Source organism: Pholis gunnellus (genome assembly GCF_910591455.1).
Source record: "Pholis gunnellus genome assembly, chromosome: 13".
Taxonomy (NCBI): domain Eukaryota; kingdom Metazoa; phylum Chordata; class Actinopteri; order Perciformes; family Pholidae; genus Pholis; species Pholis gunnellus.
The window spans coordinates 4,814,442-4,834,252 of record NC_136540.1 but is presented as its reverse complement, the minus strand read 5'-3'; the positions used below and the strand labels follow the sequence as shown (position 1 = coordinate 4,834,252).

Sequence of the window (19,811 nt, the reverse complement as noted above, 5' to 3'; positions counted from 1 at the left end):
CAAGAAAACGTCACCACTCGTTTGTTCACTCGTTCACACTAAAACCAGTCTGAGTTACAAAACCAGCTTTGATTTGCTAACTTCACTTTATGATAATTCTCTGATAAAGGCAGAGAATCTAAGTCCAAGTCACATACAATGTTAACACCTCCACATGGCGAGATGCTAAAATGATTATAAAAAGAGAAATGAATGGCATCCTTATATGTGCAAAGTGTAAGATCTGGCTAGCAGACGTGTTTGTTTTGTGTTGCAGAGGTATCTACTGAAATGAGCATGCTAACCAGCTAGCGTCTATTCTGTTTTGTAATACTAACATTTAGCCGGCATGGCCATTTCACAAAAAAAGTGGGAAAAGTGTTATTTTTTTTCTAAAAATGATGTTCTTCATTCTGGGGTCCCTAAACTCTTGACATTCTTGTGGATCCAATGAGCCCATCTGTGTTCATGTGTAATGATGTTAGTCCCCATAGTAGCCATTTTATATGGACCCTTTGTGGAAACTCTGACGTCACCGTGTAAAATGACCTGTTGTGACCTCTTGGATAATCACAGCCTCATGAAACTTTACAACCACAAACTAGAGGCCGAGGGCATTCAGAGGATGTGTTTCTAGGTATGTTGAAGGGGGTTTGTGAGCAGTTTCCTGAAGGGAAGTACTCGCCATCCGATCGCAATTTGGAATTTATAAAAAAAATCTCTAAATGTCAAAGGTTTTACTTAAGTTACTTAACGGATTTAAGTGTAATTGTGTGTATGTAGCCCATGTGCTACACAAGAAAAACATGACAAAACAAAAACAGTATGCACTCCTGTAGTGCATTTTTTTGAGGAGGAATTTAAAAAGCAACCCCCCTCCCCTTTAAAAAGACAGAAATGTCTTGTGGTAAAGACTGCTGGAGTAGAAGAGGTTGAGCTGAGGACACACAAACTTAACAATACGCTATTTGGACAAAAGGCAGACAAATGAATGGTTTAGTCCAGGACTTGACAGCGGCAGCAGCAGCAGTATTAACTGTTAGATAAGATAAGATATGAATCACAATTGATTTTTGCAGTTGCCATGACACATCAGCTTCTCCCTTCATCCTTTCTGAATAGCCTCGTGGGGAAGTCTGTTGGACATTTCATCAATATTTAGTGACAAGTTGAACAATAGAAATAAAGTGTTTCTCAGCTTTTTTTTTTTTTTTTTAAGATGTCCTCCTTTTTACTGGGATTAAAAATGAAGACAAGTTGTTATATGAAACCTTGTAAATGTATAACCAGCGGCATGAAAACCGATACAAACACGGATAATGAATACAAAAGAGCAAAAACATCTCTAAGAATCCGAGCCAGTGTGCGTGCGTGTGTGTTTGTGAATGTGTGGGTGTCGCGGGCAATGAAAGGGCAGTCTGCTGTAGAAGGAAGAGAATGAAAGACTGCAGTGGAGTGTTGAGGTAGGTTGTAGTGTAGGCGGTGCAGGATAAACAGGTCTTGGATCTGCAATTGAAGAGTGAGCCGCCGTCTGATTCAATGATAAGGGCAGGAAACTCGTTTCTCTGCGGAGGGAGGTGCTGTGCTTAGAAATAGACTCTTCACGCAGCTTTTTATCTTTTATTATTCGAGGGATGACGGGGAGGATACGACAAGGCATGACTGCACTCAATAGAGAGGATTTAAATGAGAAATATATATATATATGTATACTGTATTTCAAACAGGGTACTGGTTCATGTTTTATTGCCGTGTGCATCTCTCTCTACAGAATCCAAACGGGTCATTCTAGGTGACAGATAAGTTAGAAACCGCTTCATCTCAACACAGGGACATATATAAGACAGGCCTCAGATCAGCTAGAAGCTAAGAAAAACAAATTAGCAAAGTCAGAAACCACTTAGGAGCAGTGTTGTGGAAGCCAGCGGAGTGTTGTGTGGCTTCCAGGCGGCTGCGTCCGAGGTCCAGGAGACTGGAGGCTCACACACAAACACCTGTCAGCGGTTGACAGGCTGGTACTTTGTTTTTAATGAAGCTGGAGGGGGACTGCTGAAATTCAGAGTGAGCGAGCTACAACGTCTTTTTTTTCTTCTTTTCTTTAGAGCGGGGTGTAGGATTGTAAATTGGCCCGTAATTGTTCTACACTTATGTAGCCGAGTAACTGGAAGAATGACAGAGGAGCGTCTTTCCATACAGACGGGCCTCCTGCAGCGAGGAGTTCTTCAGATAATTTCATGGCTGTGAGGCGATGTGGTGAGGCATGGGGGGAAAAAAAGCTGCAGCAGAACCAAAGCGCAATGACAAGAGACTGTGTTGGTGCTGTGATGCCGTTTCATGAGGAAAGCTCTTCGAGAGGAGCTTCAGTGTGTTGCTCTGTCAAATCTCAAATGGAACATGCTGGTTTTTTTTCTATGTTGGCATGAGGCGAGCTACAGGGAGAAGGTGAATGGCTGATGTTTGTCTGTAGGATTTGTAGATTCACATCAGTCATGCTTTTATTGTAAACTAGGAGATTAGAACACTGAGGATTTGGTGGCGTAAAGTCAATTTCAGGTGAAAAAGCTGTTTGAGCAAAAGATGATTTTGCAGAACGGAGCCTTACAGTTGCCACTTTCTGGTGGATCTGCTGCAGCTTTGTAATCTCTTGATCTATTTGCAGAAAGGCTGAGGAGCAAGTCCATTTAAACACGAGCGTTACGCACTGAAGTTTACAAAAGTCCAAATCTAGTATTTACTTAAAATGTGACATGGGTCGCATATGACACGAGGCACAGACATGCAAAAGTGCATGAAATGCACAGAAAATAATGTGACGAGAACAAACTAAAATCCTATCTCGCTTTGCAGAACCACAACTACAGACGTGGCGAACGCACACCTTGAAAATGAAGCTTATAGATTGTTGGTTGGCCTCAGGATTGTGATAAAAGTATAAAGAGAATAAAGAACGAACAAACTCGTCGTCCTCTTACATTGTGAGGAGTCTTGTGAGAGCCGAACCAGCTCAGATGTTTTGTCAGGCAAACTAAATGTACAACACACGGATGTGATATGAATATTAGCGTGACGGCCACACGGCTTAATGCCTCCGCCAACATATATCCAGTGAAGACCTTGAAGGGATTTAATGTCAAACTTGACAACATACACATTGTAGATGGGCCCCTTTGTACTTCCTGTTATGATGTTTGTTGCCCTAGCAACAGAATGGCAATGAAAATTGTCTCTCTTGACGTGTACGACTCCAGCGAGTAGTTTCCAGTTAGAAACCTGCTGTTTTCCACTCGGAGGACTGATGGAGCGACAATCACCTGAAGCTCTGTATCGGCAGAACCGATGAGCTTGTGGCGGACTACCGGAGGAACTGTCTCTCCTGGCTGTTGTGACGGGAGAGGAAGTGAAGAGGGTGGACTCGTGCGACACTGAAGCCCTCTTCAGGAGGGCACCGAGCCGACCGTCCTCCACGAGGAGATGGTTTCATACTCGAGTTGAAGCCTTTTCAACTTGTGTGGACACGTCTTTGCATCCGTTCACGTCGTTGCGGTTAAATTTGTATGCAGTCTGTTCACACAGTCACAGGACCAGCCCAATATGTCATGCATCCACTTCAGAGCAGGGTTATTGTAAAAACTGAAACAGTAGTGCCCGGTTAAATAAATGAACGCAAATTCATTTCAGTTTTTGATTTTCAAGCTATTATAAATAAATATGTAAAAAAAGGAAATAAATTAATTTTGTCAACTATCGTGACATTGAACCAGAGAAACTGAACGGATTTTGCAGGAGATGACGCTATGCTATATGCCACAATTGCTTCACAATTAATCCCTGTTGTTTTTCACATGCAGTTTAAACTCAGTTGAATAACACGAACATTTAAGAAATTTAAATTTGTGGCAGTTCAGATGCCATTGAGCTGCTGCAATGGCATTTATTGTGGTTACTCTGTGACGTAACTACGTATTTTTCTACCGTTTAGCTCGTGATCAACGCGACTAACGGTCGAATAGTTGCCGTGCAGTGTGTTTGTGTCTCATAAGCCGTTAAACACATGAATCAGTTGCTCAAACTGGACTTCCAGGATGCTGAGTCATTGTCTCTCTGGTAACTGAGACGATCCCTGCTTCGACCATCACCAGCTGCTCACTAATTGTTTCACACTTTTTAGTCATTTAGATCATTTTGAAATCTCGCTTGCCACCAGTTGAGCTCATGGGTGCTCTCAATGCAATGTGTTCCAACTCTGTTTCTATATAAATACTGTGAACAATTACACCAACTCCCCTGTGGCTGAGTGACACCGAGTAGCAAACAGCCTGCAGAGCACCAGCACCTTGATCTTCATTGGCACATTCACGATAATGAGGCACCAAATTAATTACAGAATTTAGGTATCTCAGTCTTTTCGCACAATTCATTATTGACTTTGTTGCTCTTAAGCTCTGCCCTCTCATTTTCTGCTCCCTTTGTAGGATGAGCGAGCTGTAAAGTGAGAGAATCGGGCTGAAACGACTGTATTCAGTGTTGATTCGGCTTGAATTATGACATCCACGCACAGCTGAGAAACCACAATATGAGTCATCGGTTTGTCTTGACCCCTACATCCCGCTACATCTGGAAATGTAGTGTGTCAAATGAGACACAAAAGAAAAATGACATTTGGGTTTAAAATCGAGTGACATTGTTGAGTATCAACCTCGCTGTAATACCAGGAAACACTCTGAGTCATTCAATAAAATCTCACCAGGAGAAACTACTCTGTGGAAGTGTCCGTCTCTCTGAACGTCTACATGCATGTGCCCCCTTTTTAAATCAATTAAAGCCTATTTCGAGGAGCTAAATTGGCTTATTTCCATCATGTAAGCCATCAGGATTCACTTTCTGCTGAGAGCAGCCGTGTGCGGAGGGTGAAGTTATAGATGGAGTGATGCTAGCAAGGTGGAACTGAGTTAAGACTTTCATACTTGGCTTGACAAAAGTTAATGTCTGACCCTGAAATGTAGAAACGTAGTGGTGGCCGGTGAACTTCATGTGGATGAAAATAAGTACTTTTTTCTTTTCTAATTACTGTTATTATCAGCTGTCATGTAGGCTTCTCAATTAATTCCAAGCAGTGAGAGAGCGAGTGTATGAGATGTGTGTGAAGTCAGCAGTGACTTTATAGCTTTGAACATAGCAGTACAGGCTGCAGTGTGTCTGCAATGTGTCTGCAGTTTATTTGTCGATGAATAAGTCGAAATTAGCGTCAACTTCTGCCCAGGCTCTCTTAAGTTGGACAGACTTTTAAGGTGGTTAAAAGGTGTGATTGCTGTCTCAACGTGAATTAGATTAGAGCATAAATTCTCACAAACTGGGCCTATTAAGAATTGAGTTGCGATGGTTTGTCATTTTAAAAAAAGTGAATCCCCAGAAAAATAAGTTTGGGAAACATTGGGATAGAGGGTTCAAATCAATACGTCTGTGTTTCCAGTCAAAAAAAGACTTTTTCATGATGCGGAGCACGAACTAACATCCCGCTATTTCACTGAAATTCTCACTAAAATCTCCCATTTTCTTGGGTTTAATACCTGCAGGAATCTGGATTTTATTTTTTTGCATGAGAGTGCAGTCATACTCTAGCACAGTCCGAACTCTAGTCAGCACTATAACAATGGTCCTAAGCTCCCATAACCACTTGTATGAAGATGCAATGAAAAACAGTGCAACAAATACAGTACATCTTCATGGTTGGCATTGTGTTTTACCTTAAAGATAAGAAACTGTTGTACTGTACGTAAAATATGACCACATAACATATCTCATCATATGCCATACGCTCTAATAAACACAAGAATGTAGTGAATTTAATTTGAGATACTGACTGCTGCGTCTATAGCGTCGCCGTTGCCATAACAAATAAAACTCTTTTCACCAAATTATTTCTGTAAATTGATAGAAAAAATATATCTAAAGACCAACTATTACCAGCAAAATCATTAATCAGGACAAATAAGCAGGAGGCTAAAGCTAATGTATGCTGCACAATGGAAGGATATTCATTCATCTATCAACAGCAGCAAAGAGGTTAAATGTTTCTGAAACACAAAACGAGGTTTCATTAAAACATACTTATCTAAATAGAATCGCTTCACATAATGAGGGAATATTAACTGGCGACCATTATTAATAATGGCATATTTGATTGACGCATGCCAAGATAGTCATCATCGCTTGTAGCTACACATCTCGCGGTCACACCCGGAGCTTAATTGAAGCGGTATTTGATGTCACTGTAATGTCTTTTGGTTCAAGCGAGCAGCAGCAGCTCTCGTCCCCCAACCGTCATTTTGCTCAATGGGATGGATGTCAGCGGGGAAATAAAACAAAGCTCACTTTGATGAAGTCGATATCTCTTCAAGACAACATAAGTCGCATGATTTTAACCTGCAGGGTAGAAAGAAAGCCCGACAGGATAAAGATCATTTGCACAAAAGGACAAGTGTCTTGTTTTATGGTGTCAAGCAGAAAAAATGATTTCAACAGCAGTTATTTTACCTTATTACAGTACCCTTCATTAAAAAAAACCTATAAAAGATAATGATCAAATACTTCTGGCTCTCACATGTCAAGGTGAAGGATTTAATGAGTTGTGAACAGGAGAGTCTATGGCTGTTGTCATGTGGCTCAAAGCCCTTCATTTCCACCTACAAAGTAATTCTACAAAGTAGATTACCAAGTTCAGTTGGTAAAAAACCCCACAGACCTCTTACTTTATGCAAATGCTGTCCAAATTGTTCAACTACACTCTTCTTGCATGAGCACAAACACCTGTTTCTCTGAGCGTTAATGATTTAGTGGCACAAGGAACATGAGAAAATAAAAAAGCGCCTCACTGTCGTGCTGTTGTTATTGTACGGTGATGACAACAACATGAATTACTCGTTCCATCTCTTTGAACAATAAATGAAAAAGAAACACGAAAAGTGACTAAAAATGATATATAATTACCTTTTGTAATAGCAGAGCGGAAAAGAAAAATGAGAACGGGTGAAAATACATATGTGGTGATTGGCAGCCTGATTGAAGGGCAGTGATGTAGGTAGCATTTTGTCCGTTGTGCTAGGTGGGTGAATGAAGGGGCAGTGAAGGGCCTTGGACACATTAAAATGTATAAGATGTGAAGGTTTCTGCTGGATCGAGCTGCAGAACCAGAGCTTTATTCATGCTCTCAGCATGACGTCGTGGAAATGGACCTCCAGTAATCCCAATAATCATCAGTCAAGAGTTCAAGTCCCCAAGACAGTTAAATGTAGTTTTAGTAAAAGTAGTTTAAACTAATGTTTTTTAGTTTTTAGAGTCAGATACAGCATTGTCCTAATACTGAAATACATAATATACTTCTTGATGAATTAACCAAGAGGAAGTAAGGAAGTAAAATGTATTTAGAAAGCGCTTTTTACAGACAGCACAAAGTGCTTAACAGGGCAACATTACAAACACAATGTGACCATAGGGCCAATAATTTACATAAACACAGAAAATACAAAATTAAAACATAGTTTAAAAGCAGGTCTAGGACATGCATGGGTTTTACCCAAACGGCAGTCTAAAGAGGTGAGTTTTGAGCTGATTTTCCGAAAGCGTCGAGGTGCAGGCCGAGCATTCCACAGCCTCGGGGGCTACTGCCTCAAAAAGCTCGGTCACCACGGGTCTTAAGGCGAGAGTGCGTGGGACAGACAGAAGAGCTAAAGCGTTTGACCTGAGAGCGCGGGCGGGTGAATAGGGGTGAAGTAGATCAGCTACATACGTAGGAGCCTGAGCGTGTAGTGCTCTGTAAATGAGAGTGAGAATTTTAAAGTGTATCCTGAATGCTACAGGGAGCCAGTGGAGAGATCTGAGTACGGGGGTGATATGAGACCGTCGATTTGTCCCGGTGAGCAATCTGGCGGCAGCGTTTTGGAAGCATGTCATAAGGGTCAATTCTGAAGATAGAATGCACGTAATGCATGTAATTTTTAAAGCTACATTCATGATCTCTCTCTAACTTTCACCAGGTGTATTAATTATTTCCTTACATGCATATTTTAAACACAGTACACTGGTAGTTTGACTTCACCTCAGAGGGGAACTCCATAGATTTAACATGTCAAAGGCTCCTAGTGGTTCTCGGGGGTCAGTCGTTTAGCAGAAAGATTTAAAAAATCTGGAGGATTCGGGATGGAGCGGTCCACTTGTATTGTTTTTTTGACGAGGAAGAAGAATACATGGAATAAAAAAGACTCCAAAAAAAACGTCCATTGAGAGGCTGGAAATGTTGTCGGAGTTCAAGGGTCCCTGTTCCACTGCGTGTTCTAAACAGGATAAATATAGAGTGAGGGAGCTGTAGAAACTACAGAGCACTGGGGCCAATAGTGTTGATAAAACTAGAAAAAACTACTTTAGACTATTTCTAATAGAAATTAGTTTACCAAATGAAGAGGAATCGGACTGAAAGAAGAATGATCACTCTCAAGATTTCAATTGAATGTTGATACTTTAACATTTGGAAACATTTGTGTCGCAAAATAATTCACTCTTGCAGTTTCTGTTTGTCAAAAACTGCAATGTATTCTTTTCCAGATAGGCTGAGCTTCACTGTTAGTTGGAGAAGGTCAATGTGAGGTAAGCAGGCAGAGTTGTATTAGAAATAAGACGTGTTGTTCTTTTATTTTTATTCAATTCAGTGGTCATTTGCGACTTCTTTTGTCAATTTCTGCAATGCGTAACACTTATTTTCTTTGAACCAATTATGATTGGGGCTATGGTCATGTAAGCATTGTAAATTTGAGCAATCAATGCTTCATTATTATAAAACCCAATCCCCACTGCACACCGTCACTCTAACCAGCGCCGATATCAGAATCTAGTGTTTAACCTTCTCCCGTTCTTCAGAGCCCGGATCTATAAGATCCAATCAGAGGAATGCTTAACGGAGGTACTCAATCAGTTATTATTGAAACTACTGCAGCTTTTGGTGGCAAAAGCAACAGAAAAAAACCCTCAAATTAAATCCTGAAAATGGGTATGTACATTTTTTTTTTTTCTTCTTCTGGTTGGCTAGGCAGCAGTCGAAGGCAGGAAGCAGAGCAGTATAGAAAATAACCATCATAAATCAAGATGGCGTGATGCCCACTCTGCTGTCCAACACTGCTGCCAAGACCGGCTCCTCTGATGCCCACTTTCCTCACTAGCAGCTATTCAGGCAGACAGATAGGAAGAGTTATAGCTGCTGACGGCAGCCACGGCTGTCAGAGCCACCACTTCATCATAACAAACACAGGAGAGGGAATCAGAGAGGTAAACACCCCCTGGACTCCTTTTTACTGTGTTGTCTTCCATAAAAATGATTGAAAGTTAGATATGGATTGTAATTGCAGTCCACCCCCCCAATATGCTAGATATTTAGATTAAGTATTTACTGAACAATTCATCAATGCTAATCTGGTTGTCTAATGTCCAGAGGAAGCCTGTAGGCAGTATTGATTCAGCTACAACATGAATCTACTCTGATGTGGTGATATACAGTCAGACTATGTGAACTATTTGATCAAAATAGAACTTGAATGAGAAACTGAAACATTTACATTTTGGGTTTGATTTACAGTTTGCATTGTAATAGCTAATAATGACCTAAAAAATGTATTGTCATGGCAATTTAACTTTACCACAAACACATATTGAATATTAGCATTAATAATTTAAGTTTGCAAGTGAACTCCAATGTGTACATTTAAAAAAATATATATGCATGAATACAATTCATACTCCATCTGTGTTTGCGTGCTGATTTGTGGTGTTCGTGTTGTGATGATGAACCATCCAGACGCTCGGTAAAGCTCTCGCTTTTGCCGGGATGTCATTATCAACTTTGTAATAATCTAAATAAGTGTATATGGTGGAATAGTGGCATTAAAATGAGACAGAAGTCACCGACTTCACGGAGAGTTGCATGCCCCCCGGACCCCCATAACTGGTGACTTTTTCCCCACCTGCTGCTTCTTCCATATCCTTGTGGAAAGCCTCTTAATTATAGCTTTAGATTAAAGCATACGACAGTGTTTACAGTCCTAAAAAACATTCATATCAACACTAATCATTGGTGACGAACCAACATGTCTTACTGCCCCCCCCCCCCCCCCCCCCATTCAAAGCAGTCTACAGCCGGCCCCGTTTCGTTGAGGTAATTTTCAGGGTTGGCCAAACAAAACTACGTCATCCCTCCAGCACTGTATTGCTGCTCCATATGGCTTAATCCGGTAGCATTTCATAACACATGGGGGCGTGTGATTGGCTGAAAGTTGAAACACCACAGTCATGAAAAGTTACGTTATGGAACAAAAATAGACTTGAAAAATGTCTGTTATAATGTAATAATGATCTCCTATGAAACCGAGAATAAGACAATAACATTTATTAATAATGTGTTGTGTTGAGCTCCAGTTTACGTTGGCTTTGTGCTGGTGGGCGTTACATTTTAAACACTTTCTGCAGTAAGGGTTGAGTTTTCTTGACAAGAGAAAGAAAGACGAGAGAGATCTGATTGGAGCTAATTAATGAGTGAGAAGAACAGAGTTCCTGATCAAAAGAGAAACTCCTCAACCAGCTGAGAGACTATGGAAAGATTACTACATGTTGTACGAATGGAAATGATTGAAGAAATTGTACAACAGTACCGGCAAATTAACACTTCAAACAGGAACAGATGGTCTTCTCACTACAGTGTGATGAAATATACAGAAAAAAAGAGAGGAAATGAAACCTAAAGGTCCGCTCCCATAATATCCTGTTTTTTAATAAAGGCCTCTCTTCAGTGTAGGTAGCTTCAGGTCTCGGTCACCGTTTGACATTTTACAGTACAGTCTGTCCAACATTCGTTCTCCTTTCAGCTCTGGTTTGGTCTCCACCAATTCCAGAAATATTAGATGCTGAACTTTATTCACCAGTGAGTCACCTTAGAGTCACTTTTAATATGAAACCTACTTATTAACGCTTCTTTGTTTAAGACTAAAGTGTTTGGGTGCACATTCTTGGTCCGTTCGCTTTAACGTCTATTTTCATCTCAGGAAGCATTCATTATTGGTAATCTCTCTCTCACAGAGAGAACAGTGGGACGTGTTAAGTCGCTGTTCCACAGCCTTTTTGCCAGTACGTGTAGGTTGTCACGAGAGTAGGCTGCTGCTAATATATTCATGTCTGACAGTTATTGAATTTGAAAACGTATTGAAAAACTGTCACTTGGTTAATGTTGATCGGCCTTTTTAGCGCCTCGTTAACGAGGAAGCGACAGACGTTTGCTCAGTCAATAATGAATAAAACTCAATGAATGTGGCCATTTGGGATCAGTTTAGCTAAATCCAAAGCAACAGCTCTGAACGCTTGTATACATAAAGTATATCCAAGAACAAACATTTGATGTTAATAGAAGCTGCAAAAATAACGCCGTCACGGGGACTCACCTTGGCTTTGTTGATGGTGCAGTGCAGCGCATTGTTCTCCTGGTCGTACTGCAAACTGAATTCCAAGGTCCCCAATGTAGCTGTGAGGACAGAGAAGAAGAACGGAGACAGAGAGAGGAAAATAAATTAGTGACACAACACAACAACAGGCTAGCTGGGGAGAGAAGAAACCCAAACGGGTCCGCTTTCATTGTTTGAGAGAAAAGTCCCGATGGGAAATATCGTAATAGAAATAATCACACAAGGAATGGACATTTACAAAATTGGTGAGAGGAGTTTTGTGGTGTAAAGTCTTGATTAACACATGTCCCTGAATACATTAAGTTTTCTGATAATGTATGTTTAAATATGCAAATGAGGCAGTGTCTGTGCAAATTTAAACACATTTGAAGAACAGAAATCTGAACGTTGGATGAAGCCAGCTTCATAGTTCTTGTTTCATTGTCTTCACATATTAGAGTCAAAGGTTTTTACAGAGGGAATTTTAAATATTTCTTTATATCACTCCATAAATCAGTAAAATACTGCCAACAGACATAAAATGGCAATCATCGCCATGTTTTTAGTACTAAATGTCGTATAAATGAGGCTCTGAGTGATGTGTGAACAAACCCCTCTGTGTTAACCTTCAGCACATAGAGAGGAGTGAAAGTGTAACGTTTGGTGTATGTAAGAGCTGCTGAAGTGGAGATTTCTGGATCAGAGTCTGAGAACAAACTCATTTAGAGAAAACATCCTTTAGAGAGACGTTTAGTTCAATTACAGACATTTAGAGACTCTACAGGTGAAGAGGGTCACAACATGAACTCATAGATATCACCATGAAACTTCACCACTTCATTACTCACATTAAGAGGATGATTTATTGTATTACAAGTTTTCTGAAATGTTATTTTAAAATATGCAACTCATGCTTTATCTAATAACTTTTGGTGAATTTAGGAGAAATCTACAGATGCAAATAGACAGAGGAGTCAAATCAACACCTAAATGTATATTTTGGATGTTTCAAAATCCAAGCACCATCAGTGCTTAAAAAAACTGTGTTTTTAATATCGTGTCTGGCCTTCAGAGGAAGTCGGGAGACTTTGGAAAAAGATCCCTTTGGGCCGGTACTCCTGTACCGACCCAACCTGTTGCTCATATAGCTCATATTCTGCTCACTGTCTACAATACTCAAGATGGAGAGCAACAAGCGCAAGGAAAGGGTTAAGAAACTATGTGTGAAAAAGAAATACACACTCTGGCATGATGCTGCCGAGTGCACTAAAAATAATTGATGCATGTTCTCTTCAAGTGGGCGGCACAAGTGCAAATGTTAAGTCGTCAAATCGGAAAAATGAATGGACATAATTCGATTGTTACATTTTTAAATAGGCTAAAGGCATTTTATCATCAAACAAATCGAATAGATTAGATCAAGTTAAAAAGGCTTTGGCAATAGTATTTTATCAGAAGATGAAATTAGCATTCATATGGTGGCCGAGTCAGATAAGTGACTGTGAGACGAGGCAGGAAGAAGCAGAGACGGACAGATAAAAGTATATTGGTTAAGATTTTCTGAAGATTATGGACTTTGAGTTGAGATCCGTTGTAGAATTTTAAGTAGGTCGGAATGTTTTTCATAGTCTTGTGTTTTCTTTGATCAGAAATTTTTATTCTAGAATTAGAGGTTCCGTTATCTCCATTGCAACCTTTTTCCCCGCTTGAGGTGTTCCACTGCGCATTGTTTGAACCCCGGGCTTAAAGTGAGACCCACTTCACCTCTGCTTGATCTAATTAACCGGCTTTTCTTTAAACTCAGAGGCGACTATCTTTTATTGAAGCGCTGCAGTGCAGAGTAGTGAACGGAAACAATTCATGGCGTGATCTCATCCTTTGTCCCTTCAAAATATCAAAGTGACATTGGTCTCTCTCATTTCCTGGATCGATGAAATGTTGTCAGTATGGAAGCGTTTCAACAACCACGATATTAAAGAGAAGAAATGTGTGGGCTTCAAAAAGCTTCTCCGGTTCTAAAGCATTTTGTTGTTGGTACCAAATAACACCCACTTGTTGCTTCATTCACACTTTGATATTTACATGAAAACACCATTAATTTTATGGATTTGTAATTGTACTTATGGATACTGTAATCACCACCTCCTCCGCGCTTTAACTCATCTGAAGAACTTCCAAATAGAATTGGCTCATATGTAGCAGATGAGCAATGAAATGTGGGAAGATCCAGCAGTGGCTTTTTATTTTGGTCGGTCTGTCCACCATTTCGGTCCAGAAATATCTCTATTGAACTGCTTGTTGTGACACACTGTACAGACGTTCATGGTGCCGAGAGGATGAATTCCAATGACTTTGTTGATTACCTGTTTTTTCCAGTAGCGCTACAATCAAGATGGCATTTGTTTCTCAGAGTGAAATATCTTGTCAACTGGTTACCGTTAAATTTAGCACACATAAAAGTGCTTTCTGGTCATTTATCAGTGTCTTCCAAAAATGTCACTGACGTGACACCACTATCGTAATGGTTTGGCACGGTTTAGTCCATTGGTGGTCGCCATCTTGGTTTGTGGCCGTCGCCATCTTGATATTTTGCAACTAGAAGTGACACGAGAGGGTGGAGCAACCAAACGCTAAATAAGACATTTTTAGGACCAAAGGCGACCATTAACTTTCATGAACTGAAAACACTGTGAAATGGTTTGAGTTCAAAGCCGAGTCCCAGACTGGACAAAGTCATGGTAGTAACCTGTCAATCACCGTGTAGCCCCGTCCTAAAGCATACCCTGCTTTATGGTCTGTTTGACTCTAAATGGACCATCAATTACTAAATGAACATCATGCTGTATTGAAGAAGACTTGAAACTAGAGATTGAGACCATAAACTCATGTTTACAATGTTTACTGAGGTAATAAATCAAGAGAGAAGTAGAGTCATTTTCTCATAGACTTCTATACAACCAGAGGAGTCGCCCCCTGGTGGACACTAGAGAGAATGCAGGTTTAAGGCTCTTCAGGATTGGCTTCACTTTTCAGACCTGTAAGTTGCCGCCTGGTTTAGGCACACTAAAAAACACATTTTGTTTTAGTGCACTCATGTGTCTGGAAGTATTACAATTTTCACTGGCACTGAAGGTAAAACCATTTGAGTGAAGAAAGCTCAGTGGTTTTACAGGTGTTTGAAGCGGCGGTGGGATCAGCAGCACAGAAGAGGTTAGCTAAGGACCAAACAGGAGCTCCAATCCAGGGAAGAGCAAAGCTTTGGTGTCTCACTCGAGGGCGGTTTGACAGCTGTGAGGAGTGAATAGATTTTTGAAAGGAGCTTTGGTCTGTGAGTTACAGTTTTCAAACAAAATTATTCTGGAGCAGTTAATGTCCCCTTTAATTATTTTAAAGTAAAGAAAAGAGTGGGAAACCGAATAGATAATCTTTCTTTTAATGTGACAGTTTTATGGCAGCAGAGGGAATTAGTTTATAAAGTACATGTAGAGTGGAATAAAGAAAGCTATTTCATCACAGTTTAATGAACCCAAAGTCATCCAGACTTTCAGAAAATAGATGAGTTACAGGATATGGCTGATTTAACCACCAGGCCACACTGAGGTCTTGAACTAGGATCTCCATTGACATTAGTACCCCTAAATATACTCACTTCCAAAACATTCAGTTTGGAATCAAGTTTCTGTTTGTGATTCGAGTAGTCATGAGTCTCCTAAACGGCAATGAATCAATGCTCCTCTCCTCTTCCCCACCTCCACCCCCAACAGGCACTAAGACGAAGGAAACATTTAGTTTGCTGCCCGTTGTTGTGCTGATGGTGACACATGATATATGGGTTTTGTTTTACAGAGTTTAACCATCACTGTGCTCAGTCATGGTTTGCTGCTACTTGGTGTAAAACTGCTCAGTGCAGCTTCTAAACAGTCTGCAACCAAGTTTCATCCAGAATATCCTCGAAAATATAATTTGATTGTATGGAAACATTTGGAGCTTCACCAAATCCAAGGCTCGTTTGGAGTCCTGGTGTGTCAGATTTTGTTTCCCATCAATTTGTGTCTCACTTTACTTAACCAGGACCAATCCTTTTCCATTTCCTTCTTCATAGCTTAACCTAAACCCGAAAGCCAACTAGAATTGGCAGCACAATGATATTTTAACTGGAGAAAAAACAAGAATTTCTTAAAAAGTTGGACCATGTGACTAACAGCAAGGCCTAAAGATGTAACATGCTGTGCAGATTTCCTTGAAATTCTGCTTGAATGATCCACAGAGGATGCGCCTTTTGTTGACCCCAAAACCTTTCCTTAGACTACAGGAAGTCAAAGTGCCATATTTACAAAGCACATTCACGCTCCTCAGAGGATCCCTCTAGCTTTGTGCACAAGACAACAAGAACAATCTAATATGGATATTTATATATAATTTACTGAGCATGGTCTTGCTCCCAGGAGGTAAAACCTTTTTAATGAACCATTACATTTTATCCCCCACCACTGTTTCATCTTAGCCCTGATAATCAGACTGATCTGCTGTGTTGTTTTCACTCTGTTACGAAGTCTGACATTGTGTTCATGTTTGGGCTGCCCAGTGGGGGCCAGGATTGATTCTGGCTCTGGCACAGGGCAATGATGCCCCTATTCTTGACCTACAAAGCTCTAATTTGTCAATTGTTTCTCTAACTGGGGAAACAGCAGTCGATGAGCACAACATCAGTCCTAGTTGAAAGGCTGTAAATATATCAGAGATGTGGACGGTGTTTTTCTTTAAGAACAGAAAATATATCTGTAAGAGCCAATTCATCATTTGTCCATTCATGTATTTATATTGCGAAAATATATTTATGTTGCCATGGCATGTTTTATAACTTCCGATATCATTTAAGTGTATATCACGGTTTTCGTTTTCGTAAGAATATGTGTGTTTGCCATTTTCTTGCCGTAAAGTGCTAGAATAGATATTTTGTTATTTACCTCAATCACTGTGTAGCCCCGCCCCTAAAGCATCCCCTGCTTTATGGTCTGTTTGACTCTAAATGGACCATCATTTACTAAATGAACATCATGCTGTATTGAAGAAGACTTGAAACTAGAGATTGAGACCATAAACTCATGTTTACAATGTTTACTGAGGTAATAAATCAAGAGAGAAGTAGAGTCATTTTCTCATAGACTTCTATACAACCAGAGGAGTCGCCCCCTGGTGGACAGTAGAGAGAATGCAAGTTCAAGGCACTTTCGCATTGGCTTCACTTTTTTAGATCTGGAGGTTGCCGCCTGGCCGTCACGTTGTAATGGATCTGAAATAAACCCTCGTTCAAATGTTCCCTTCTGTCAGTACGTATGAGTCTTCAGAAAAAGGTTTTAAAATTCATCGGAGCACGAATCGGAACTCGGATAGCTTGCAGACTTTGTCGAGCAAGGTAAACGGCCACTGTAATATATATTATACAATATAATATAATCAGTGGACTTGTTGTTGTTTGAAATGTACTTGTGCTGTCGACTTATGACTGTTATATGGCAACACTTTGTTGTTCTTCTTTCGACTGCTCCCGTTATGGGTCGTCATAGAGGATCATCTGTTTCCATGTAGTTAATATATCCTGGGCCTCGACTCGTCATATTTAGCTGGTGTCACCACAATAACAAAGGACAGGCAAACTTTAAAACATTTTTTGGGGGGATAAAGGAACGAGGCATAGTTCTGTCCTGCCATGAATTTACTGTAACGTTGCCTGTGTTCATCTGTGTATTCAGGGCAACAGTAGGATTCTATGAGGCAGTTTGTGGAGGAGCTGCTTGGAACTATTTTGCACTGCAGATGCACGAGCCATCTGGATATCTGCTGGGTGCAGCTCAATACGATGTGACAGTGCTGTGAACTACAGGAGTATAATAAAGTGGAGTCATCTTTTCCTTCAGTGGAGTCATATTCCTGTCCTGCTGTGCATCCTAATTTCTGTGACTTTCAGAAGAAAAAAAAAAGGTGATGGGTGTAATTCAATTTGTGTGGCTACTTGAAAGCAGTAATCACCCAATTTTCTGCAAAGAATCGCAAATGACAATTCCTGGCAAAGAAAGGGATAAATGAACGTAATCATTATTTGTACTCGGGGTCTTTCTTTCGATGCTGCTGAGTGACTCTGAAACAAAGTGACTTCGAATGTCCCTGAATGTGGCCGACGCTTTCTCTTCCCTGATATGAGAGCAGAGTGCAGCAGGCTGCTCGTAACTACGTTGAATTGACATGTTGAAAGACTGAAAAGCACATCGGGTGACGCTCCAGATAGATATGTTATTAAAAGCAGGAGATGAATGAGGTGACGTGATTGTTTCCCAGGCAACGAAGGATGACGAGCTTTGAGAGAAGGCGTTAAAATGTTTACAGCACATGGTACATTGTACAACATACGTTGTTCCCGCTGTGTGGAACGAGTTTTGTGCTGAGGGAACTCTGTGCCTGTTAACTCAGGCTTTGGTTTTGAAGCCGACATATCGACCAATTTGTTTTGTTTAAAACGATGGATTGAGGCTCTGGAGTTACATCCTGGAGGGGGGGGGGACATTTGCTGCTGCAGGTCATTCTTGGCGTTTTTGCATTGACCATTTAGACTGTTTATGATGCTAAAATGAAGGGCACAGTTGATTCAGGCCTTTGGAAAGCTCCATTTCCTCCCTCATCTCCTCCCAATCCATGAACAGACCATATAAGTCGTAGTGTCCATTGCTTGGAGTGCTTGTCTGGGCTAATCTCAAGGCACATTAACCTGATCTTATTCTCGGCTCGGTGCAAAAACAGCACACAATTTGTCACTTCATTTGTGCATGAAGTGACATTTTAAAAACTTGGTGTCCAAAAAGAGCACTTGTACGGCTTTTGAAAAACTGGTATCGCAATGAAAACAGCCCCGAGCCTCCACCACAGTCAAAAGGGCGTAACATACCCATTCACACATTTGTGCTTGATGTGACAGCACGGCTGAGCAGCCCGTCGAACATGTCGGAGGGCTTTTTATAATAATGGTTCGCTCTCTCGGCAATAATAGTGTTAAAAGAGCTAATGAAGGAGACACAGCTGACAGGGACAGGAGGTTCTTCTGAGTGATGGCTGCTGCTAAAGTGGCCACCACAATGCTCCGTTAGGAGGAGCATCACGCGAGCTGCATTACTTCCCTCCAGGCAAAAACGGCATATGCAGTTCCCAGCTGAGAGCCAAGTCATGCAGAAACATGCACATTTAAAAGATCTTAAAATGCAACGTTGCATTTAAAGATGGCAGTTGAGCAAATTTGTACTTTTGTGTCAGACATTTAGAGTATTGATCAGCAGGGATCAACTGGAGGCAGTTGTGGCTCGAACACTTTCAGGAAATAATCGGCGCACCCTGTGAACTCTACAGCAATTTACGTTTTGTGGGCTCGCTCAGGTGGAATGGAAGTGCAATTAGGATGCCATTAACTCCAAATAGCTGAAAGTCAAATGGCATGAATTGAGTGCCAAGCAATGGATTCTGAAGAAGCAGGTTAAACACCTTGTAATTTTCTCACATCACTGTGCAGGCAATGAATGAGAATGGATAATAGATAAATGAACTTTGTGATCACTGAATCCATGTGCCAAATTCAAAGTGTGCATGACGTAAGAAAACAACTTTTTCAGTACTTTCACTTCAATTTATTTTTTACAAATTGTAGTTGTTCACCCTGTAACAAAGACTATATACAGATAGTGGTTTCACTTTAGAATATGGCTTATCATAGTGTGGGTGTCATGGTGCCAGATATTTAGTAGTCAATACATGAACCAGTGAAATAGCACAATTATTGATTCCAAATTGGATACCATGGTAAAAAACTAAATAAATACCATTTACTTTGACATGCACTCCTTTATGACTATTAATATCAGCATTATTTGTGTTGTAGTTGTTATTATTTGTATATTGTTTTTTTTACAAATTCATCATTATATTATTATATACATGAGATTAGTCTCTCACCTTAGCCCAATACTCATTTGTGGAGCATGAACGCATCATGATGAAACTTAATGCAACCTCTGCACGTTGGCTGTTACTGTAGCTACATTTAGCCAAGCAGGACTGTACTGCCCATCGGCTGCTAACAGCAAACAGCTAATGTCAACTAGATAAGATAAGATAATCCTTTATTAGTCCCGCATTTTCTTGTCTTATCTTAGGAGAGCTTCCTTTCTGCAGATTGTTGTTTATAATGTAGCATTTTCATGGGTATTGTCTATCGTCCCCGTGACAATGGGGCGCCGTTAATCACGAGCCCTGATCAACGGTACCTATAGATCTGTAGAAAGAATGAGTACCTTCACGTTTCAGAATGTTCAATTG

At 40.5% G+C, this 19,811-nt stretch overlaps 1 protein-coding gene across 1 annotated transcript in view; it reads right to left on the bottom strand.

The window, feature by feature from the left end:
- Positions 1-19,811, bottom strand: part of doc2b (double C2-like domains, beta) — a gene marked incomplete at both ends in the record, with an annotated part of 105,571 nt that overhangs the window by 42,622 nt on the left and 43,138 nt on the right. The window contains one exon of the mRNA XM_079170994.1: positions 11,454-11,533. Within this exon, the coding sequence (XP_079027120.1) occupies positions 11,454-11,533 (80 nt within the window). The remainder of the gene's footprint in view (positions 1-11,453; positions 11,534-19,811) is intronic.